Raw genomic sequence first — 26,254 nt, 5'->3', positions numbered from 1 at the left:
AGCCGCAGATAAATACAGATAAAATTCAAAAACAAAACTCATATCTTTAAATGAAATAAGAAGCCGCTTACAGACGCTCACCTCCACACATGTAAACACAACGCTGACGTCTTCACTTCCAGGTCAAGAAGAAGCTGTCAATCAAAAACTCAGTAGCCAATGAGAACACACCACTGCTGGCCCCGCCCCCGCGAGAGATTTGTGCCAGAAAGACGAACGAAAACTCTGGGATCGTAAACGAAAACTTCAGAAGCATAAATGAAAACTCTGGAAATGCTTTTGTAAGTAAAGATCAGTGAAAGAAAGAAAAGAAACTGTTAGCAAAACATGCAGTGTATTAAAAACAAAGTCAAACATTTTGCCTGCGATTTATTTTTTTAAGTTTCAAAGACATTTTATTCAGTTTCAATTTATATTTTTATTAGTTTTTTTGAAAAGTTACGTTCATTATTTTTGGATCAAATGTAATTCCATAGGTGTTCAGCTTAATAAACTGACTCAAGAAACAGGTGACACATAATATAGCTCATTTGACCCCCAAAAAAATATTCAAACGAAATAAAAAAAATGCACAAATAAAAAAATATATACAGAAAATACACAAATATTCAAAAAAAAAAAAAAATAAATAAATAAATAAAAAAGTGCACAAATATACAAAAATAAAAAAGTAAGAATCAATATTCATACACATGAACCTCGTTAAGAGTAAATGGACAAATTCGAGAGAAAGCATTTGATACATCTAAAGGTCACATCAAAAATAGAATAGCAGATGAATAAATAAATTCCTATAAAAAGGGTTTAAAATCAAAACCAATAGAGAGGAGGTGATTATGAGAAGAAGTTGTTACAAAAAGAATGCTTTTGGATTTACACACTAAATACTTTGTCACTATCAGAGTTGAATGAGGATTTTGATATTATAGGGGAGTTATTTATTCATTGCTGTTTTTAACAGTTAAGATCTTGTTATATTTTTGATATGACCTTTTAGATGTATCAAATGCTTTCTCTTGACTTTGTCTATTTACTCTTACGAGGTTCATGTGTATGAATATTGACTCTTACTATTTTTTTTTTGTATATTTGTGCACTTTATTTTTTATTTATTTTTTAGAATATTTGTGTATTTTCTGTATATACAGTGCACAGCATAAATGAGTACACCCCCTCTGAACAAATACAAAAGATGTATTTTCTTTATGATCACTAATACAATTCATGGGAAGATGGTTAAAACTAAAATGTATTAAAGGTGCCCAAGAACGTTCTTTCACAAGATGTAATATAAGTCTAAGGTGTCTCCTGAATGTGTCTGTGAAGTTTCAGCTCAAAATACCCCATAGATTTTTTTTTAATTAATTTTTTTAACTGCCTATTTTGGGTCATCATTAGCAATGCACTGATTTACACTCTGCGCCGCCCCCTTAAATCGCATGCTCCCTGCCACACCAGCTGTCGACTATATTACAGCGCATTTACAAAGTTCACACAGCTAATATAACCCTCAAATGGATCTTTACAAGATGCTCGTCATGCATGCTTCGAATTATGTGAGTAAAGTATTTATTTTGATGTTTACGTTTGATTCTGTATGAGTTTGAGGCTATATGCTCTGTGGCTAATGGCTAATGCTACACTGTTGGAGAGATTTATAAAGAATGAAGTTGTGTTTATGCATTATACAGACTGCAAGTGTTTAAAAAATGAAAATAGCGACGGCTCTTGTCTCCGTGAATACAGTAAGAAACGATGGTAACTTTAACCTCATTTAACAGTACATTAGCAACATGCTAACGAAACATTTAGAAAGACAATTTACAAATATCAGTAAAAATATCATGCTATCATGGATTACGTCAGTTATTATTGCTCCATCTGCCATTTTTCGCTGTTGTTCTTGCTTACCTAGTCTGATGATTCGGCTGTGTGCAGCTCCAGACTTTAACTGGCTGCCCTTGTCTAATGCCTTTTATAATGTTGGGAACATCATGGGCTGGCATTATGCAAATATTGGGGCGTACACCCCGACTGTTACGTAACAGTCGGTGTTATGTTGAGATTCGCCTGTTCTTCGGAGGTCGTTTAAACAAATGAGATTTATATAAGAAGGAGGAAACGATGGGGTTTGAGACTCACTGTATGTCTTTTCCATGTACTGAACTCTTGTTATTTAACTATGCCAAGGTAAATTCAATTTTTGAATCAAGGGCACCTTTAAACATATACATAATAAAAACTGAGAAATACATGTCATTAATAGCCATAAAATTAAATTAGCAAATTTTGTTTAAATTAAGGATTGCAGAAATGAGTACACCCTATTTAATTAAACAAATATTCTAGTACTTATATGCCCTCCATAATTTTGAATATACTGCTCTGACCCTTCTTGGCACAGAGTGTACAAGTTTATGACAATTTGTCACATCTGTCCTGTTTAACTCCTGGATGATGAGCTCCTTAAATGCCCTGATCTTTTGGGAATGTTGCTCAACTCACCTCTACTGAATCCCCCACAGGTGCTCAAGAGTGTTAAGACTGAGTGCATGTCCTCATTGTCATGTTGAAAAAATGCCCAACAATGCAGGGAATGAGGAAACGGTAACATCTTCTGTTTCAAGTTTGTGTATTAAATTACACAGTGGTGTGGGAATTCATGACAGCATTGATAAAGCACAACTCCCTCACACCTTCAGCACTCATATATCCCTATATAAGAGCTTTACTACCACTGAACTTTACTGTGGGAACCAGGCACTTCTCACTGTACTCCTCCTCTAGCAACACCATTGCTGTTAGATCCAAAATGAGTTATTTGGTCTCATGAGACCGGAGTATTGATTCCCAGAATCTATATTTTGTAAATATGGGCTTTAGAAATGGCTAACTGACTTTATTGTGCTTTGGCTGCAGTAGGAAGTTCCAGTGAGAGCAACAACCATGCATGTCATTTCTGCAGGCTGCATCTTACTCTGTGAGATTAACAGTCACTGTTTTCATAGCTTTTGCTGGCTCTGAAACACTTGCTTGGTATTTCTCCCGCTCTTTGTCTAGGAAAGAAATCCCTTCTCACTAAATGAAAGCTTAAAATGAAGGCTTGATTATTTCAGGGGCCTTGTCGCAAGTCCACACTTAAAACAATGATTTGGTAATCCTCTTGTAGCACTGTCCTCTTTTGTGCTAAGAAATAAGTCTCCTGACAGTTCTCTCCCAAGTGGTTCCAATGTTGACAGCATTATGTCTGAGAATGATTCAGTGGGCTATATAACACTTTTAATTGTCAAGAAATTACTTCTCTTTAAATGTTTTGATTCAACATACTTACCTGATGATCAAACATTGCCTTAAACTTACACCAGAAAAAAATGATTTCGTTTTATTTAGTAACTTTTAGGAGGGTGTACTCATTTTTGCATTTTATCACCTTGATAAGAAAATCTTATTTTCCTGAATAATTTTGACATGCTTCTTTGGTAAGTGATTACTTGCTGGAACATGATATCTCTGAAGAACCCTAACATGTCTTCTAAGTAATTGAGTAATTGCTGACTTATTATGTATATATATTTTTGTGCATTTTCTTTTTATTTTGTTTGAATATTTGTGTATTTTTTTGAGGGGAGGTTACATGAGCTATTAAGCTGAATACCTGTTGTCTATAAAGAGTTGATTGTATTCCACATGAATATTGTGCCTGATGAAGATCTGTTGGTCGAATGCTGCATTGAATTAATAATTTATTGGAGCAGTTATTTTCAGTGTTTGGACTTCATATTTCTTTTTTCATCACTGTTTTTTTGTTGTCCTGCACCTGAGCCCAATTTTGGTTTTTGGGATGTGCACACCTCTATATTTTTTGATTATAATGAGGTGGGTCATGGTAGTGAGAGCTCCCTTAAAGTGATTGGAATTGAATCTGTTCCATGTACCATAAGAGGAAATAGTTTGAAATGTCTTCTACAATGTAAGAAGTTACCTGGAGTGAATGAGGAAACTGATTTTTGTAATTTTTGTAATAATTGTCATTATTATCAGTATTGCATATGTGTGTTTGTATGTATATATGTATGTATATATGTGTATGAGTGTTCCGAGTCCACATCAGCGTTGCCCTGGAAACTCATGAGGAGCACTTGCTCACAAGTCATCACAGGCTGATCAACCTGCCTGCATATAAGCAGCGTGTTCACAGATGAAGACAGCAGTCTAAAGTTCTCTCTCTATTCTGTTCCAGAAAGCAGTATGTAACCGATCAGCATCGCCACAAGCACCGCACGGATTCACCCGCACCTGGACACAACTGTGTGCTCCTGCAAGCAAGAGCACTGCCACCACTCACGTATACACTTGTCTTTCAATAAAATCCACCCTCCGGGGCCTTAAACTGAGCTCTCCTTGTCACGTGATCCTTCCACCCAGCACTATATATATATATATATATATATATATATATATATATATATATATATATCAGGTCAGGCAGTGATGTTGGCGAGAAGGCCTGACTCACAGTCTCCGCTCTAATTTATCCCAAAGGTGTTCTATCGGGTTGAGGTCAAGTTCCTTCACACCAAACTCGCTCATCCATGTCTTTATGGACCTTGCTTTGTGCACTGGTGTGCAGTCATGTTGGAACAGGAAGGGGCCATCCCCAAACTGTTCCCACAAAGTTGGGAGCATGAAATTGTCCAAAATGTCTTGGTATGCAGAAGCATTAAGAGTTCCTTTCACTGGAACTAAGGGGCCAAGCCCAACCCCTGAAAAATAACCCCACACCATAATCCCCCCTCCACCAAACTTTACACTTGGCACAATGCAGTCAGGCAAGTAACGTTCTCCTGGCAACCGCCAAACCCAGACTCATCCATTGCAATGCCAGACAGAGAAGTGTGATTCGTCACTCCAGAGAACACGTTTCCACTGCTCTAGAGTCCAGTGGCGGCATGCTTTACACCACTGCATCCAACGCTTTGCATTGCACTTGGTGATTATAATTACAATATATAAACACGTGTGTTGTTGTTGTTTTAGTATTAGAAGTTACTATGTTGTCTTTTGTCTAGTAGGACCTAGGTTAACCAACTGTTTTGATCATGCAATTGCTATAACATGACAGCCAGTGGCACAGATCCTCAACAAACCTGTCTCCAAACTGGCATGATGAACCCAATCTCTAACCAGATGGAACTGGATTAAATTATCTGGTCCCAATCTCACATCTGACCTGTAATGCTGCCTCAGTCATAATAGTAAAAAAGCGCTAAAGAAATAAAGGAGATTTGACTTGACTTGGGGAAAAAAAAAAAAAAAAAAAAAAAAAAAACCCTAACAAAGATCTCATTGATGTACGTCATACTTTTTGGCCATTTAAATATCTGCAAATGCACCACATTGCATATTTTTGCTAAGTTTGGGCCTCTATATATTTTTTTTGTAATGTATTAAAGATGATACAGAAAAAACACATTAAGGTTTAATCAACTGTTCCATTTCAAAAAGTTCTATTTATATTTCCTATTTCAGGCTTTACAGGGTTAATATATCGAATGTTGGCAGTCCTTAACACCCAACGTGCTTTCCACATTACTCTTATTCTTTGTTTGCCCTGAAAATTTGCATGTGTACATTGACAATGTCAAGATCTACCCTATATGCAGTAAACCCAGCCAGCAATAACAAAGCACTCTGACAAGCATTTTGCACCATTGCTCTGACTCACTCACTAACCTAATGAATTTGAACTCCAGAAGAGCTCTAGATTCCATTTGTGACTATTCTGGGCAGAAAATATCAGGTTCAGATTCCAGATTGAGAAACCAAGAGTGATTTTTATGTACACACATTCTTATTTAATGTTCTGTTAATGATTATTAACTGCACAACTGAGAAGATGAGAAACAACAAGTGCTTCATTCACAGTAAGACAAAGAAGGCAGAATTCATAAATATTTAAGTGAACTGCAATAAAGCTAAAGTAAGCCGGATCTAAAATGTTGTGAATGATCCAGGTTTAATTACATTTGATCTAAATGACGACTGATGATGGTTGATATGTTGACGGCAACAAGGTTGTGCTTGTTTACATTTGAGAGAGACGCACACCTTTCTTTGTGTGTGTGTGTGTGTGTGTGTGTGTGTGTGTGTGTGTGTGTGTGTGTGTGTGTGTGTGTGTGTGTTTAAGGTAAACCCTACGTTATGGGGCAAAATGTCCCCACAAAGATGGCAATATCCGAAATCCTTGTCAATGTAGGGAAATTTTTGGTCCCCATGAGGACAACAGCTTATAAATCATACTAAATGATGCTTTTTGAAAATGTAAAAATGCAGAAAGTTTTCTGTGATGGGGTTTAGGGTTAGGGGATATATACAGTTTGTACAGTATAACAATCATTGTCTCTGGTATATGCCCATAAAACATGGGAAGCCAACAAACATGGAAAGACACTTGTAGAAATCCAAACAAACACAAAATATAATAAGAAAATCAGATTGTACAAATTAAGATAATCATTGTCAGTTTTAGGCCAGGTTGTTCAGAGGTATGTTCATTCAAGGTCCAGTTTCATTCAAGAATTTTCATTTTGGTGCATCACAGGACAACTGAAGTCAGGTATCCATAATGTTAAATTATGTCATAATTACAAAATATTGTGCTGTTTTGTTTATTAAGGTGAAATATAACTTGACAGAAAGACAACTCGCATTCGTCGCAGAATTCTCTGTTAAACCACAGGTCAGATCAAATTATGTTTTATTAACAAATTTCGGGAGGACCAGGAGCAGATAATTAATCTAATTAGCACAAGTGGAAAGCATTCAGCTAATCAATTCAACCAACATCAAGAGATATATATACTGCAGACTTACCTCTGTTCGTTGACAGTTTATCAGCATCCCTCCACCACCCCACTTCCTCACTTATAGTCCTATCTATTATTACCAAATCGGGGGGAGTACTCTGGGTTCGGGCCAAAATTTTGAGCTCGGAGCCCTCCCCCCCCAGACAGCATGCCAAATACCCATAACTTTATTTAATTATATGGATATGTGAACTTGTGAAACAGTGTCGACGTGGAAACTGTTTGATCTGATATCTGTGGTTTAACATAGAATTCTGCAATGAATAACATTGCGATAAAATCTTGTGAGAAGCATTTACAAACATGGACAGACTGCAATGAATAATGCTTCTCACAACATTTCACAGTGATGTTATTAAATCTGTGGTGAATTCAAGAGCTTTCTTCCCAGCGCTGTGCAATCTGGAAACCATGAGAGACATTGTGCCACTAACACTAACAGAAATAACTTGTGGCAGAAATGGTCACATTTTTTTTTGAGTGCTTTTAAGTCTCAATCGTTTGTGCTAGTTTGTGCTGTAAAAGTTTTCGTTTGTGCTGCTTTGGTTTTTTAGATATTAAAAGAACATTTTTTAGGTCATTCTGAGGTCACTCAGCCCCCCACATGCTCTAAATTCACCCAAAATAGTCTTGTTCATTTGTTGTCAGATTCAATGAATTATGCTAAGCTATGCTAAAAGTGGTACCGCCAGACCCGGAGGTCGGCTGAATGGATTTGAAAATGGTAAAACTCAACTGTTTAACTGTTGGAAAATGAGCCTATTTTCAAAAAAAGTGGAGTGTTCCTTTAATATGATGTCCAAAACATTATTCGTTCATCCTTCATAGTTTGTCCCTATTTGTAAAACTAAACGTTTCACAATGAGGGAAAGCAAACACTTATTTAGAAATAGAAAAGACAATATATTACCACTGTAGTAGGTTCTGCAGATGAGCACTTATTGGCTTATTAGCTATTTACACACCCTAGTACAGGGATGGGCAACTTCAGTCCTGGAGGGCCACTGCCCAGCAGAGTTTAGCTCCAACCCTAATCAAACACACCTAAACCAGCTAATCAAGGTCTTCAGAATTAGTAGAAAGCTATAGGCAAGTGAGTTTTTATCAGGGATGGAGATAAACTCTGCAGGACACTGGCCCTCCAGGACCGGAGTTGCCCATCCCTGCCCTAGTATATATTTTTAATACTTATTAAATAACAACAAGAAATGCTGTAAATATTGCCGCAAATTTTGAGAAAAGCCGCCACAAATTCAGTCATTTTAGGCCACAAAAATCAGAAAAATATCCCGCGAAATAGAGTAAGTAAAAGATACAGTACTGCATAAGAAGCGTTTATCATCACTTTTAAAACTTAATAAGCCTATTTATTTCCCCTTCAAACTATGCATGATTGTATTGCCTTATTTTTAATTGCATATATAATTTTGGGGTCGTGACCCCCAGTTGAGAACCACTGCATTGGATGAAGTTTTATGGCTCTGTTTTAAGTTTAATTTGTACACAGAGATTCACATCTAACGCAAATAAAGCATATGCAGATATTGACATGTGCGCTGAAACCTCCCTTCAGCGAGTTCATTTCTCCTGAGAGACTCATGACTTTAAGGACTGAACTCATCATCCTACAGAAAGTGGAATCATAGTCATACAGACAGCCGAATTTCAACAGCACTCTGCTAAATTTACTTATATAGATAATAAAACAATGGATCTTCAAACAAGCTGCAACATTAAGCTGTTTTCACTTCTGCTGCACTGTAAGTGTTTCAAAATCATATCTTCTATATATATTTAGTTTGTTATTTGATGTTTAAATAAACTTAAACATATTGCTTATTCATTTTTATATGTTTTTTGTTCATTATAATGTTAATGAGTTTATTTGAAAAATAATTGAGAACATTCATGATCACTTCATTTACACTTTGACTAAACATTACACTGTGCATGTAATTTCAGGCTTTTTCTGGAAGACTTCATTGAACGTCTCTGTACCGCAGGGTCAAAATGTCACACTGAGCTGCCCACTGATGCCCAACAGCAGCAAGGGGGTTTTGAGCTGGTACAAACAGTCTCCCGGGCAGGGGCCACAGTTGATCCTCTCCTACAATGTGACTGACACTTCAGAGGTGCGCTATGGCACGGGACTGGACCAGAACAGATATGCCATTTTAACCAGGGAAGGGTTAAAGCTCCGTCACCTCTTACAAATCTTCACAACTTTGCGAAATGACACTGGCACTTATTATTGTGGGTTTTCAGACAAAAACCTGACGAAATTGAATGCAAATGCTTGAATGCTGTATTACATATGTTTCGCAGACCAGGCTTGAAACTAAAATGTATGTTTGAGCTGTTTTAACTGAAAGCAAATTGCATTTCTTAAAATATATCGGTGCCATTGTTTTGTCTCAAGATGCAGACAAGTAATGTTTTGAAGGAATATTTTTAAAAGGTACCTAAATGCCCTAATTGAACTATGGCCTTATCATGGCTTCACTAAGCCCTGCCTGTAAAACTGGCCCATTATGTTTTAGATATCTTAAATGCATATCTGTGCAAATGAACTTTACAGTATTTTTGGGAAAATAAACATGCATTTTTTACACTATATCAGGCATTCTATTTTCCATCTTGAAAGCTGTCTTTTTAATGTTCAAATATTTCTGGCTTGGATTGCAAAACCTGCAAACTTTGTTCTAATTGGATTAGTTGGTTCCCAGGAGATGTGTGCAGAAGTGCTGCTGTGTTGTGATAGAATGTGCATCTGTCTCTGCCAGTAAACCAACGGCTCTTTCCTGTTTTTGTGTCCCTCTTAACTGAAAAACAGTCAAATATGTTTTTAACACACAGCTACTCTATGCTGTATATCCACAATATTCTTGTATCAGGTTTATCATGCAAAAATGTTAATAAAACACAATAGCAAGTGTGTACTATATCTTTTTGCACTTCAAAAAAGAAAAGGTCCAATGATCCTCACACATGTGGCATGATCTACGAAATATAAATGATTCAGTGTGATTTTCAAAAGTGTAAGATATGATTGCATAAAATAAAAAGCAGCATAAAATAAAATACAGCCTACCCGTAATGGCTATTATTGTTAACTAAAATTAATTTATAATATTCCAGCGAGTTGTTAAAGGATTAGTTCACTTCTGAATGAAAATTTACTGATAATTTATTCACCCCCATATCATTCAAGATGTTCATGTCTTTCTTTCTTCAGTCGAAAAGAAAGGTTTCTGAGGAAAACATTCCAGGATTTTTCTCCATATAAGTTAGTGGACTTCAGTGATGCAGCTTCAAAGGGCTCTACGCGATCCCAGCGATTCGAGCGAAACGATCGGTCATTATCTAAAAAAAAAAAAAAATGTATATACTAACTACAAATGCTCATCTTGCACTGCTATACAATCCGCACGCATGACGTAATCACGTTACAAAGCTCATGCGTGACATAGGCGGAACTACCAATCCAGTGTCTACAAAGCGAAAGCGCAAAGATTAAGTGAAATGCCCTTTACACACACACACACAAAAAAAAGGTAAAACAACGATATCGGATGATTTTGAAATTGGAGGAAAAAAATTAGATAAAGTCACCCTGCGGTGCTTCCGCCTACGTCACGCGTGACCTTTCTACGTGATACGTGGCGCAATGCAGAGCAGTGCAAGACAAGCATTTGTGGATAAAAAGTATATACTTTTTTTTTTTTTTAAATGACCGATCGATTAGCTAAACAATACCCTTATCCTCGTCTGGGATTTTGTAGAGCCCTTTGAAGCTGCACTGAAACTGCAATTTGGACCTTCCACCTGGTGAACCCCACTGAAGTCCACTATATACTATAAAAATCCTGTAATGTTTTCCTCAAAAAAATCTATTTTTGACTGAAGAAAGAAAGAAAAGAACATCTTGGATGACATGGGGGTGAGTAAATTATCAGGAAATTTTAATTCAGAAGTGAACTAATCCCTTAAGGCAACAACATAACTAAATACAATATAAAAATAAAATGCAATAATATGAATAATTCAAATAATTCCCTGAAACCCAATTCATTTATCCTCTGAAGGATTGAGCAGCGTAATGGTTGATTGTTTTTAAATGGACCATCTGCACGAGACATTTGAGCACATGGGACGTTCTTCCCTTAACCGTCAACCTCTGTGTCAACCTTATAAGAGCCAACACTGAAACAAATCAAGCTTCACTAGCTCTGGAGGGAAATTACATTGCAGCAGCACACAACAAATATGATATATAAAGAAACAAATGAAACAGAACAGAAATGAATTTGAATGTTAAGGCACCGGGTGTGATTATCATTATTATCAAACTTCTTCTGTTACGGTGAGATTTTAAAGACAAAATCAATTAAATCATTCAGTGTCTTGATCGTGTGGCTCATAGCAGCTTTTCTATTACAGCATTGCCTCAGGCGAGAAGGACGGAATGAACCAGATGTTTAGCAGAGGACTTCGACTTGTTGTGGAGGGTAAGAGGTGCTTTCAGCTATTACATATCCTAGAAAGTAGAATGCCTTATGGCTGGTTCACACAGAACGAGTTTTTGCTTTGAAAAACGTGAGATGCGGGCAGTGGAAAGGGGAAAACAGCAAGGTTGACCGAAACTTTTTTTTTTTTTCAGGAAAACCAATATAATATATTTTTGTTCAATAATATTTTTTAATTATTATTAAGAATTTTGAGGGAATTTTAGGATACTATGCAATATTAATTATAAAATTATTATTAGCTATTTTTCCCCATTTGAGTAATACTTTCTCAAAAAATAATTGATTAAAATCTTAATCACTTTTTAAATATATTTTTTTTTAATTAAAGCTGTATTCCATGATAAAACAGAGACATTTAAAATCCAAATTTTGAAGGTAGATTAGTGCCATTTAGTGCCATCTGGTGGGAGTAAAACTTATGTAATGCCATAGTGTAACCACTAGGTTTGGATTTATACTTAGACATTCTCAAAGACTACTTTTTGTCAAGGTTTAGATTTTTATTTTTAGTGTGAGTGTATGTTTGAATGTGTGTGTCTGTTTTGTACTCTTGTGTAACCTCTTTCTTGCTGTTCTTTTTTTACTGCATTGTGGCTGAATTATTGATTTTATTTCACACATTTGCAATAACTTACTCTGTTATAGTCACATTAGTTTATATTTACAGTTGCAAGATAAAGTATATATATATATATATATATATATATATATATATATATATATATATATACAGTACAGTCCAAAAGTTTGGAACCACTACGATTTTTTATGTTTTTAAAAGAAGTTTCGTCTGCTCACCAAGGCTACATTTATTTAATTAAAAATACAGTAAAAAACAGTAATATTGTGAAATATTATTACAATTTAAAATAACTGTGTACTATTTAAATATATTTGACAAAGTAATTTATTCCTGTGATGCAAAGCTGAATTTTCAGCATCGTTACTCCAGTCTTCAGTGTCACATGATCCTTCAGAAATCATTCTAATATGCTGATTTGCTGCTCAATAAACATTTATGATTATTTTCAATGTTGAAAACAGTTGTGTACTTTTTTTTCAGGATTCCTTGATGAATAGAAAGTTCAAAAGAACAGCATTTATCTGAAATACAAAGCTTCTGTAGCATTATACACTACCGTTCAAAGTTTGGGGTCAGTAAGAATTTTTTTTTTTTTTTTTTAAAGAAATTAAAGAAATGAATACTTTTATTCAGCAAGGATGCATTAAATCAATCAAAAGTGGCAGTAAAGACATTTATAATGTTACAAAAGATTAGATTTCAGATAAACACTGTTCTTTTGAACTTTCTATTCATCAAATAATCCTGAAAAAAAATATTGTACACAAATATTTTGTACAATTGTACACATTAAATGTTTCTTGAGCAGCAGATCAGCATATTAGAATGATTTCTGAAGGATCATGTGACACTGAAGACTGGAGTAATGATGCTGAAAATTCAGCTTTGCATCACAGGAATAAATTACTTTGTGAAATATATTCAAATAGAAAACAGTTATTTTAAATTGTAATAATATTTCACAATATTACTGTTTTTACTGTATTTTTAATTAAATAAATGTAGCCTTGGTGAGCAGACGAAACTTCTTTTAAAAACATTAAAAATCTTAGTGGTTCCAAACTTTTGGACTGTGTACTGTGTATGTATGTATATATATATATATATATATATATATATATGGGGGGGGGGGGGGGGGGCTTTAAGGGATTAGTTCACTTTCAAATAAAATTTTCCTGATAATTTACTCACCCCCATGTCATCCAAGATGTTCATGACTTTCTCTCTTCAGTCGAAAAGAAATTAAGGTTTTTGATGAAAACATTCCAGGATTATTCTCCTTATAGTGGACTTCAATGGCCTCCAAACGGTTGAAGGTCACACAAATGATCACCTTGCACGTGCTTCCACTTTCCATATTCTTCAAAAAGCTTACACTGTATGTCCTACGCCATCCCTATTCAAATTACGGAACGAACACGGCGCCAGTTCCGTTTTTTTCCGTAAGTAGAATAGGGAAGGTGTAGAACATACAGCGTAAGCTTTTTGAAGAATACGGAAAGCGGAAGCATGTGCAAGGTGATCATTTGTGTTTATAAAGCATATACAGTTGTATTTTTTTTTTTTGAAAATTACTGATCGTTTCGCTAGATAAGACCCATATTCCTCTTCTGGTATCATTTTAAAGCCATCTGAAGCTGCACTGAAACTGTAATTTTGACCTTCAACCGTTTGGAGGCCATTGAAGTTCACTATAAGGAGAATAATCCTGGAATGTTTTCATCAAAAACCTTCATTTCTTTTTGACTGAAGAAAGAAAGACATGAACATCTTAGCAGCTGAGTAAATTATCAGGAAAATTTTATTTGAAAGTGGACTAATGCTTTTAACATATCTAAATGATGTCCATGATTTTTTTACACATAGCTAATACAACAAAAGTCACCAAGTGTCATCCCATTCCAATAAAGCAAAATAATTAAATATTTCAAAACTTAACATTTTTGGTTATTTCTGACCAAAGAAGCCCAGAGGGTTAAAGGTTGAACTTATTTTAACTTGAGCACTGTGTTTTTAGAACACTGTTTCATGAGTGAGATGATTGAAAAGGTGCAAGACGCAGGCACAACGGACAACCGCGTCTTTCCAGTGTGTGTTTATATAGAAAAATAATGGAAAAGTAGCGCTGTGGAATAGAAAAACGCGTTCTTTGTGAACGGCCGCTTAAGAAGTCTAAAAATGTAGTTTTGCTCCTGGTTGCTCATTTCTTACTAATCATCATGTTATTGCCATGTTTTTTTAGTTCCACATGTCCATGTTGAACGCCCGGTGACTCCGCAGGTGCATGTTCTAATTCCTGTTGGAGTTCAGAAGCAGCGCTCAGAGAGAGTGACACTTGCGTGTGTTATCACTGGGTTACAGTCTAAAACGGTGAGAATCACATGGAAGGTGAATGGAGCAACAGGCCTCAAAACATATGGCAGCTCTCCACAAGTGCACAGAGAGCCTGGAGGTACATTCTCTGCTGTGGGACTGTACTCAGTTCTTGCTCATAAATGGAGTCGTAAGAATACGTACAGGTGTGAGGTGACATACAAAGGACCATTTTACTATGATAAGGTAGAGTCGTCTCTCTGCATTCCTCCTGAGGAACTGTAATTGTGTCCTGTGTTAGAGACTGTAAATAGCATGAGATCCATCTGCATATTTCACTGAAACATCAAAAGGCAATCATTTTTCTAATAAAATTGTTGCAGTATTTTCATTGCATTTTGCTGCCAAATTCTCAGTATAGCTGATGCATTAGGATGTTTTACTTTTTAAAATGATGATTCTCTTTAATTGAATCATCATAAATTAAAGGCAGTAAAACAAAATACTACAATGATTATATAAACATATAATGGTTCCAAAATAGTCTTTGTTTTCTTTAAACATAATAATAATAATAATAATAATAATATTTCATTTAAATTGGCATGTAAACTGTATATACTTTTTGTTGTTTGTTTTGTTTTCTTTGGATAGTTATAGACATATTTTTCTGCTTTTATAATGCAAACAAAATATGGTTTATGGTTTATATTGGTGTTGTTGTTGTTGTTTCCTTTAAATTGCCCTGAAAACTGATGTATATACTGTTTTGTTTTGTTTTGTTTTGTTTTGTTTTGTTTTGTTTTGTTTTGTTTTGTTTTGTTTTGTTTTGTGTTTTGCTTTGCTTTGTTTTGCACATTTTCTTTGGTTAGCTACACACATTTTTCTACTTTTAGAATGCAAACAAAATATGGTTTATTATAAAATAAAAATTAATTTTCTTTAAGCAAATTAGTATTATTATTATTATTATTATTATATTAGTGTTGTTGTAGTTTACTTTAAATTGCCATTAAAACGGATGTATACACTGTTTTGTTTTGTTTTGTTTTGTTTTGTTTTGTTTTGTTTTGTTTTGTTTTGTTTTGTTTTGTTTTGTTTTGTTTTGTTTTGCACCTTTTCTTTGGTTAGCTAGACACATTTTTCTGCTTTTATAATGCAAACAAAATATGGTTTATTATAAAATAAAAATTCATTTTCTTTAAGCAAATTATTATTATTATTATTATTATTATTTCATTTAAATTGCCATGTAAACTGTATATACTTTTTGTTGTTTGTTTTGTTTTCTTTGGATAGCTATAGACATATTTTTCTGCTTTTATAATGCAAACAAAATATGGTTTATGGTTTATACTGGTGTTGTTGTTGTTGTTTCCTTTAAATTGCCCTGAAAACTGATGTATATACTGTTTTGTTTTGTTTTGTTTTGTTTTGTTTTGTTTTGTTTTGTTTTGCTTTGCTTTGTTTTGCACATTTTCTTTGGTTAGCTAGACACATTTTTCTGCTTTTATAATGCAAACAAAATATGGTTTATTATAAAATAAAAATTCATTTTCTTTAAGCAAATTACTATTATTATTATTATTATTATATTAGTTTTGTTGTTGTTTCCTTTAAATTGCCATTAAAATTGATGTATATACTATTTTGTTTTGTTTTGTTTTGTTTTTTGTTTTGTTTTGTTTTGTTTTGCCCCTTTTTTTTGGTTAGCTACACACATTTTTCTGCTTTTATAATGCAAACTAAATATGGTTTATTATAAAATAAAAATTCATTTTCTTTAAGCAAATTAGTATTATTATTATTATTATTATTATTATATTAGTGTTGTTGTTGTTTACTTTAAATTGCCATTAAAACGAAATGTATACACTGTTTTGTTTTGTTTTGTTTTGTTTTGTTTTGTTTTGTTTTGTTTTGTTTTGTTTTGTTTTGCACCTCTTCTTTGGTTAGCTACATTTTTCTTTTGTGATGCAAACAAAACATGACTGTATATTATAAAAAAATAAAATTATTTTTCTTTAAGCAAATTATTATTATATTGTTTCCTTTAAATTGCCATGAAAATATATATACTTTTTTTGTTTTTGTTTAGTTTTGCACATCTTTGGTTAGCTAGACACGTTTTTCTGCTTTTATGTGATACACACAAAATATGAGTTTTTATTACAGAGTACCCGTTCAACAATTTGCAGACATTAATGTAACTGCAACTGAAGAATCACAAGGGGGCGCTAAAGGTTTAATGTAAGAGCTGTTTACTGAAACCCTCAATAAAAGGTCATGAGAAGGGCAGTACAGACAGACACAGACACCTAACTTTCAGAAACAGTTGGCATGACACTTGTTAACTGGAATATTAATACAATATACAGGCTTAATCAGTTTCTCTTTTGACTCCAATGGCAAAAATGTTTCTAATGTGAGCTGGATAACATAAACATTTTTGAGATTTATTCTTTTGAATGGTTTTGTAATCAATTGTCCAATTACATTTGTTTAAAATGGAAAACAACATACGTCAGTATCCTTTTGTTGAAAATCTGAGTCATGAGTCTAGCCTTTGTTGATAAATAATATATATATGGATGATTAAGCTGGGAAAATTAAACTATAGCACAATATGTAACAAAAAAAAAAAAAAACACCTTGTCCCAGCATCAATTATATTTTGAGACATAAAAGAATGCATCAATGTCCTAGGGGAATATCTAATAGATATGTAGCATATGGGGTTGAGGAATCCCACAGGAATTAAGGCCAAACTTCTCGTACCCAATGGAGGTTGATGGGGGGAGTCAGGCGACAGTTCTGAGTATGCAGCTATAGACAGTTCTGCTGACTACACTGAAGTGTGACACGGTCATGGCACACTTTAGACCGGCTTGTGCGCACATGGAGACTTGTGTACCGGCACTCCATGTGAATTATAAAGAATACAGAGAGACTACTAAAAGTTGCAAACTTTTTCTTAACGTTTTTAACTTTGAGCATGTGAATAAAAGTGAATTAATCTCAACCCAAATTTTTGACATTGACATCAGTTACGTGCTGCTGTGTGCATATGTTTGTTCTTTTACAGATCACATGGGGAAATCCTTACTGTACAAACTGTACAAACTAGGACAGGGTTTGAATATTTGCATGGCTACAGGAACAGTAGCTTCTGGTACTTGTTTACAGCCTAACTGACTAATCTACAGACCATCAGTGGCCTTTCAGAAATGTTGCCTGAGCAGTGGAGAATCAGCAGTGTGTAGCAGAGGTCCTGTTAAACAGGTTCATTTCTCTGAGGAACTGGCCTCAACATGCCTCACAGGTGAAGCCTTGTTAACCTACAGATTAAATCTGACTTATACACCAAATCATTCCTTATTTCAACATCACCATGTCAAACAGAAACATGTATCACTATTCCACAAAAACATGATTTTTAATGCTCCATCTGGTGTATTATTTTTTGTTGCTGTTGTTGTTTGTATTAAAGGGTTAGCTCACCCAAAAATGAAAATTCTGTCATTAATCACTCACACTCATGTTGTTCTACACCCGTAAGACCTTCGTTCATCTTTGAAACACAAATTAAGGTATTTTTTAATAAAATCCGATGGCTCAGTGAGTCCTGCAATTAACACTTTCAATGCACAGAAAGCTACTAAAGATGTATTTAAAACATGTGACTACAGTGGTTCAACCTTAATGTTATGAAGCGACGAGAATACTTTTTGTGCGCCCAAAAAACAAATAACAACTTTATTCAACAATATCTAGTGATGGGCGATTTCAAAACACTGCTTCATGAAGCTTCGAAGCTTTAAGAATCTTTTGTTTAGAATCAGTGGTTGGGAGCGCATATCAAACTACCAAAGTCACGTGATTTCAGTAAACGAGGCTTCGTTACATCATAAGTGTTTCGAATTTTCAATGGTTCACCACTAGGGGGCGTGACTATGACAGTTTGATACATGCTCCGAACCACTGATTCGACACAAAAGATTTGTTAAAGGGGGGCGGGGGGATTAACAGTAACAAGATTAACAGTTTCACACACATGTTAATCTTGAGAAACAAGCGCGCCGCCATCTTTAGAATATTGTCTTTGAACTTCCGGTTTTGCGGTAGCCCTGTATATTTCTATGGAAATAAGAATAAGAATAATTAACTGGTGAAGTGGATTTACCTGTTGTAGAGTCAATGAAAGTTATCATGAGCATTGTTATGTTTAAAGCAGATGTCTTAACAAATGTCAGTAGACCGGGAAGATTTTAAAATGAGCAGTTCATTCATAAATACAAGATTGCTGTGGAAATACAAGCCGGAAGTCAAAAGACAACGAGCGCAGCGCTGAAAAGGGGCGGGGCTACATAAGGTCTATAGAGTAGTGCATCCCTCAAAAAAGTCTTTAGTTTTATATTTGTAAAAGATACATACACTGTACCGAGTATTATACTATAATGATATAGCGTATGAATGATGAATAATGAATTTATTAATTCACTATGTTCGTGTTGTTTACATTATATTACAATCAGGCGCCTATTGCCAACAAAACAGATATTTGAAGCAGTTTTACTCACTACCTGCGGTTCCAACTCATGACTGGGATCATTACCGCTGTGACCGCTCCATTTTTCAGTTTCAAATGATCTGTAAATCCAACGTAGAACCGGGCCTTGTTTATGAAACCATAAAGAAGGAAGCTTCATGATCCTGAGGGCACGAGCAGCCACTTAAAAAACACACTTCTTTGGTGACATTATTAATTTCGTGTAGTCCTGTGACCTGTGCAGCGCTGCCAACGACTTCCGTAAAGCTGAGCGTGCGTTGATGGGCGTGCTATTGCTCTCTCGCTCTGGGCAGCGTTTCCCAAAAGATGTAACCTTAAGTTGATCGTAGCTCCATTGAAACCAATGGAGCTACGATCAATTTAGGCTTACGATGCTTTTGGGAAACGCTACCCTGGTCGAGATGCGCGCGCGCCCTTCCAGGAGAAGTGCCCGTACACGGAATTTCACCCCCGTTTACGTCACTCAGACCGATGCTCGAAAAAAAAAAAAAATCCGAAAGTTGTGACGATTTGGAAGAGAATTTTTGGAACAAATACTCCGTCATACGTCCAACGAAACTTTGGCCATGTTTAGCATGAGAATCCAACTCTTTAACAGTTGAAATAAGTCAGAATACATAATAGCATTATAGCATAATAGCAAATAGCATTATACCCCCCCCCCCCCCCCCCCCCTTAAGCTTCGAAGCTTCATGAAGCAGAAGGTGCGTCCCATTTCGCGTTATTCTATGACATTTTTAAGTATAAATAGTGCGAGTAGTGCATTCACATTGAAAATTCCAAAAAGAAAAAGTACACTTTAAATACCCGGAGAAACACTGGAGAAAAGTCGTGTGCAACTTCCGGTTCACGGGGACTTTAATTACGTAGCGGAGGGGGAGGGGGAATCAGACCTGCCAACATGTACGCATTTTGCGTACCAGGTACGCATTTTGACCTCAAAGTACGCTGGTACGATTTGATCTATACTACGCAAAAAACCCGGTGAGTCCTCTACTGCACGCGTAGTGCTCAAATCCAGCAAAAGAAAGAGTTTGACCAATCATATCGCTGGGTTCATTTCTCCAAATCCAGCAAAAGAAAGAGGATTGACCAATTCATATCGCTGGGTTCAATTTCCCAAATAGCAAGCGAGGATGATTGACAAATGCGTACGGCCTATCAATATAAAGAGACTGCAAATCGACAGCAACACAAAATCCCGTGCGATCCTCCTTCCACTCCTGCAGTCTCAGTGACTGAATTCTCAAGCGAGGACAGTACAGCAGTCACGGTACTTCTGACTCCTTGAGGTAAACGGGTATAACATGCTCAAGTAATGTTGAACAACAAATCTAAATAAAATTGAAATCGCTATATGGCTTAGTGATTATGAAAGTGCTGTGATGTGTGACTGACTGACAAGCGCGAGTCTGGAGAAACAGGCGTATATTTATTTATTCTCTTGATACGTATAGCCTACATGTGTTGCGTTATTGTGTTAACTAACTAAAGTACCTAATTATGTTACATAGCCTACTTATTTTGTAAGAAAACTAGCACATTAGTTACTTATGCATTTAAAAGCACCGTTGTCTCAGTGCTGCGCGAGCTCTCTCTCGTACACACAAACGCGCGCGAGAGGGAAGATCATTGTAAAATGAAAATTGACGTGCTTGGTTTAAAATTTGTTCTTGCTTGTGTTATTTTTTTTGTCAGAAAACATTTTTAATTATCCACCCGTGTTTTTAAGTTTCGGTAAATGACGGACTCTTTAGTTAACACAACCCCTCGTTATATAACTAACTTCTTGATATTCTTGAATACTCGATTCGTTTTGCACTTATGGGTACTGTCTATTCACTGTTAACTGTTTTCTATAAATATGCTGTATTTGAACAAGACAAACATTCGCTGATTAAAGGTTAGCCAATACAAACATGTTACAAATAGATACCTTTTTTTCTGTGGGATTTAGTATATCCAATATTATTCCAATATCCAAATATTTTAGCATATTTGGATATAGGAATAATAAATTATTTTAAATGAATCACATATAAACTCAATGTTTACTCTTTTCTAAGGGTTTCTTAATTTTAGACTAGTTTTCATTACAAAATCTGTGTAAAAGACTCAACTGTCAGGTTAGTTGTATGTAAATATAACCTACTTGAAATTGCAAACACAATTTTTTAGTCCATATTAAATATGTGAATGTGATTCACTTGTGGTTGTCAGTTTGTATAAGCACACATTATGCAATGCAATATTAATCATGAATAAAAAAAAATGCTTTTGAGCAGGTGTAGTGAAAATATAAAATAACAGTCAAAATTAGATTAACGAAGATGGGTGTGTGTTTGTGCTTTGTGTATTGTATTCTCAAAAATGTTAAAAAATATATGACCCCCCCCCCCCCAAAAAAAAACCCGTGTCCTGTCCCGTCACACTGGTACTCGAAAAAATTTTCCAAGGTTGGCAGGTCTGAGACACCGACGTTAAAATAACCTTAAACAATTCACACACTACATGGATGAGTAGTACATAGTGCATAAGTACATAGTGTATAAGTGTATAGTATATAGTGTGTTGTTTGGGACGTAGTGTTTTGAAATCAGACATCACTAGATATTGTTCAATAAAGTCGTTATTTATTTTTTTGGCACACTGTAGTCACATGAACTGTTTTAAATATGTCTTTAGTAGCTTTCTTGCTGGCAATGCAGGCCTCACTGAGCCATTGGATTTTCTGAAAAATTTCTTCATTTGTGTTCCGGAGATTAACAAAGGTTTTACGGGTGTGGAACGACATGAGGGTGAATAATTAATGACAGAATTTTCTTTCTTTTTTTTTTAACTTTAATATTTGTAGAGCTATGGTAAATGCATGTGAAAAATAATATAAAAAATATGCATATTAAAAATAATATAAAATAAATGCATATTAAATAATATATATATATATATATATATATATATATATATATATATATATATATATAAGTTTTCTTCAAAAAAAAAAAAAGGCAAAGCTACAACAGATCAAATCAGTCTTCATGAGCTTATCTCAGCACACAGACATGTTAGAATCTGACAGCATGAGTGTGCTGAAACAGAGACAAACTGATGGACTCTGGGAAGTGTCAGCCTGCCCACACTCACTCATTTCCCCTCGCTCTCTCTCTCTCTAGCCCTTAAGAGAGAATGGTGAGTAATGCTGGCAGATTTCCAGGCCGCTATTTACATGTCTGCACTGTGGAAGAGAAACCGGTCTGAACCAGTGCATACCGACTTGCAGGGCCTTTCCAGAAGACTGTTCACTCTCTCTCTCTCTGTCATTGATTCAAATGTAGGACCTCATGAACTTCCCTCAAGCACTCTGGTGACATTCCGTCTCCTGGAAGGGTCTATGGAACAGATTACTGGGAAGTGTAAGAGGACCCCCATTTAATCCCAGCTGACCGAGGGGTTGCAGAGTCCAGGTGTCTTTTCACGTTGTGTAATATAACGTGTCATGGGGCTGTCACAGCATGGGCATGTCTCACAAACATTTCTGAGATTGCATGACTCAGAATTTGCAGTCATGAAAGGAAGAAATATTCTAGACTGTCACTTTTGATATTTTAGTGTCACCAGCTATATGCTGCTTACATGAGACAGGGAGAGAGTACACTTGTGCTGTCCAAGACACCAGTGATGTCCAAATTGAGAATGAATCACTCTTTTGAATCAGTTCCTTCCAATGATTTGGTCAAATTGATTTGCTTTAATGAAGCTATTGAAACAAGTGCTGTATTTTTTGGAAGTATTAAACTTCCGTTTCTTCTTATGAACATGAAAAAATGTTGAATATGATATTTTTCATGAAATAAAATAAATGATAAAAAGTAATACAATAATAAGCAAAACTATACAGAGTATATATAAAAAGTAAAAATAAAAATGTTTTAAAATTTTCCTTGAAATTGTTTTAATTACAAATGTCAAAATTATCCGACATAAAACAATACAAATATTCCTTCTAATAAAACTCTCCATAATCCCAAAATCTATATACAATGAACTGTAATAACTTGAGTTTAGTTTTTGCACTGGTATCAGGGGCCGTTTACACAGTTTTCAATTAAAGGGTTAGTTCACCCAAAAATAAAAAATAACGTCATTTATTACTCACCCTCATGTCGTTCCACATCCGTAAGACCTTTATTCATCTTTGGAACACAAATTAAGATATTTTTGTTGAAATAAGATGGCTCAATGAGGCCAGCAATGTCACCAAACTTTCCAAGATCCAGAAAGGTACTCAAAACATATTTAAACAGTTCATGTGAGTACAACGACGAGAATACTTTTTGTGCGGCAAAAAAACAAAATAAGGACTTTTCAACAATATCTAGTGATGGCCGATTTCAAAACACTGCTTCGAAGCTTTAGGAATCTTTTTTTTTTTTTTTTTGAATCAGTTCGGATCGCGTATCAAACTGCCAAACTTCTGAAATCACGTGACTTCGGCACTCCAAACCACTGATTCGAAACAAAAGATTACTAAATCTTCGAAGCAGTGTTTTGAAATCGACTAGATATTGTTGAAAAGTTGTGTTTTTTTGGTGCACAAAATGTATTCCCGTCGCTTTATAATATTAAGGTTGAACCTCTATAGTCTCATGGACTGTTTTAAATATGTTTTGAGAACCTTTCTGAATCTTGAGAGGTCTGGTGACATTGCTGGCAATAGAGGCCTCACTGAACCATCGGATTTCATCAAAAATATCTTAATTTTGTGTTCCGAAGATGAATGAAAGTCTTATGGGTGTAGAACGACATGAGGCTGAGTAATAAATGACATACTTTTTATTTTTGGGTGAACTAACCCTTTAAAAATGGGAACATTTTTATGGCCGTTCATTTACTCAACAACAGCGTTTTGGGGGCATAACCATTCCATATGAAAAGAAAATATACTGTATTTCCCTATATATGAATGACCAATATATTAAATGATTTAATGGTATATTTGAAAATATACATAATAATATATTGTGTTAATATATTACAATATATTGAATAATACATAAATAATTTTTTATGAATATTACATGTAATGCTATTTTATATGTATCAATATATAGCCATACATGGTCAATGAATATATTGCAGTATATTGAAAGATACTGTATAAACACTAGTTTCCCATATATGTATTATGTGATTTTTCACATTATATTTTGCTGTATATCCCTGTATATTTTTGTGCTGTAAGGGGATGATCGTCTCTGTGTAAACTAGAAAAACTCGAATTTGTGAAAACAGTGACGTCATGCGCATTGATGTTTTGAGTTCAAGAGAATTAAAGACGATACTACCTTTTATTTATGTGTTTGCAACGCCCTTCATGACAGAACGGTGTAAAACTGGTGGGACCACAAACAACATTTCAGACTATCTGCATAACAATGTAAAACATAGTCATAAGTAGTATTTAACTAAATTATTTCACTACAGAAAATACCACATAAAATGCAGTGGTAAAACTATTTGGTGATTCAGTTAATATGATTCAGACTTCACCTACAGACTACAGCTCCCCACTGTAAATCAGCTTGGCCACATGAATCTACCTAATAGTCAAATAAAGGTTTAACAAGCAAATTTGTGTTTAATGCTTACTAGTATTAAATCAGACATCCTTTACATGTATTACATTTTCATGAGAAGCGCTTTAATAACCCTCATTTGAGCAAATGAAGGTGCTCTATACAGATTGCCTGTTATCTAAAGTTGTGTTGGGGAGGTGGTCAGGACCTCTGACCTCCTTCAATAAGTCATCATAAGCACATCCATGTGCAGAGGTCATTTTTTCAACCCAGTGTTCTTAGAGGTGCCATTCATGTGCTTCTTCTGTATGTCAAATTAATTTATAGCCTTTGGCAATTTGGCCTAGCTGCTTTTTCATCAGGTTTAAAAGAATCAAAGACGTCCAAAAGGTAAGGAAAAAATGTGGTTTTGGTTCATTAAAAAAAACAAAAACACTTCCAAATTCATGGCAGAGTTTGACCAACTATTTTTCCATTACATGCTTTTGACTGCAATCATGTTGCATTTTTGGACATTATGTTTGTCTTTCTTGCCACAAAACAAAACAACTAACAAAAGCAAAACAAAACAATAACTGAAATTTGTTAGGACTTTGACCCAATCAACACCCTGCATTTTCACCAGAGACAATTTTTAGAAATAAGAATAATTTAAATGTTAGAAGAAATGTTAACCCACACTCAAGTTTTTAGGATAAACACTCTATGTTCCCTTGAACAGCTGCACATTGCTTCCTGCTGGGATTCTCTTTCACAAGCTCCTGTTTCCCCCAGCTGACACAATGCACATACAAAGAGCTGCTGCAGGCACAGCCAGAATGCAGGCAGGGTCACAGGACAGACACGTCTGGAATATTGCCCTCGCTAACTGAAGAAAGATGCCCGTGTCCTGCTTACTGTGCCAGCTAGAAGTTTCTGGAATACTGTGGCACTATGTGCTCTAGTTTTCACATTTGCTGGGAATTGTTGTTCTGTGATGCCATAAAGAACATTATTGCAAACAAAAACTATCCTTTACAAATATGTACCATATGACAATAAAACTGTGGTAACTTGGTTTTAGCCGTTATTATGATCAAAACGAAATGACAGAAAGATTCTTAAATCTTCTTCTTACAGTGTTTAAAGAACCCCTTATTAATTTATTATATTTTACTGTAGATCCGGAAAGAAGACGTGGATGTTTCTCAAGGAGTGTCCCCAACATGCACGATGCATGCATCTTCTGTCTGGGCCAAGCCCACACAGAGGCCACGCTGGATGGGTCTGACTGTCCCTTCTGTGAGCAGATGACAGATGACAAAGCCCTCTGTGCCAGGATTTCCGCGATCCTAAGCTGCGCACCGGCTGCCCCCTTGCCTTCTCCCCTGTCACCGCTGAGCCACAGAGGGAAAGGCAGAGGCAGCCACATGAAGCAGGCCCTTCTGATGAAAGCATGTCAACTCAGCTCCAGCATGCTCATTGTTCGAGGGGGCGTCCATGTCTTTTACCCGCAAACTGGTCTCTTTTAGTGCAGCAGTGAATAATGATGCCGAAGATGATAACGTCATGTCGAGTGTAGCCTCCGAGTCTAGAAACTGGTCCACCTGCCTGGAGTCTGAGGCTTCTCACAGTAAAGTGTGGGAGCCTCCAGCTCCAGTGGTTGAGGAGCTGCTGAGGATCCTGACAGAGGTCGTTCAGGATCTGGGCCTCGACTGGTCACCTCTTGAGCAACCAGCCAGAAACAGAATGGACATGTGGTTTCTGCAGTCGAGTCGCCATGCTCCCACCCCCAGAGACCCACTCTATTCTTCCCTGAGGTCCATGCTGAGATCTCA

At 35.6% G+C, this 26,254-nt stretch overlaps 2 protein-coding genes across 2 annotated transcripts in view; one reads left to right on the top strand and one right to left on the bottom strand.

The window, feature by feature from the left end:
• The window catches only part of magi1b (membrane associated guanylate kinase, WW and PDZ domain containing 1b), a 1,153,738-nt gene that overhangs the window by 726,894 nt on the left and 400,590 nt on the right, over positions 1–26,254 (bottom strand).
• On the top strand, positions 10,958–16,071 carry si:ch211-1a19.2 (uncharacterized protein LOC100142650 homolog). Its single transcript, XM_048172293.1, has 3 exons — positions 10,958–11,229; positions 11,307–11,374; positions 14,221–16,071. Exons 1-3 carry the CDS (start codon positions 11,168–11,170, stop codon positions 14,574–14,576), a joined length of 486 nt encoding a protein of 161 aa, XP_048028250.1. The 5' UTR covers positions 10,958–11,167; the 3' UTR covers positions 14,577–16,071.

This window comes from Megalobrama amblycephala, linkage group LG21 (assembly GCF_018812025.1).
Source record: "Megalobrama amblycephala isolate DHTTF-2021 linkage group LG21, ASM1881202v1, whole genome shotgun sequence".
NCBI classification, from domain to species: Eukaryota; Metazoa; Chordata; class Actinopteri; order Cypriniformes; family Xenocyprididae; genus Megalobrama; species Megalobrama amblycephala.
This window is presented reverse-complemented; position numbering and strand designations above follow the sequence as displayed.

Coding starts and splice junctions, on each gene's coding strand:
- si:ch211-1a19.2 (XM_048172293.1), top strand. CDS start 11,168: ATGAATTTGAATGTTAAGGCACCGGGTGTGATTATCATTATTATCAAA. Junction 11,230..11,306: donor ATCAAACTTCTTCTGTTACG/GTGAGATTTTAA, acceptor TTTCTATTACAG/CATTGCCTCAGGCGAGAAGG. Junction 11,375..14,220: donor ACTTCGACTTGTTGTGGAGG/GTAAGAGGTGCT, acceptor ATGTTTTTTTAG/TTCCACATGTCCATGTTGAA.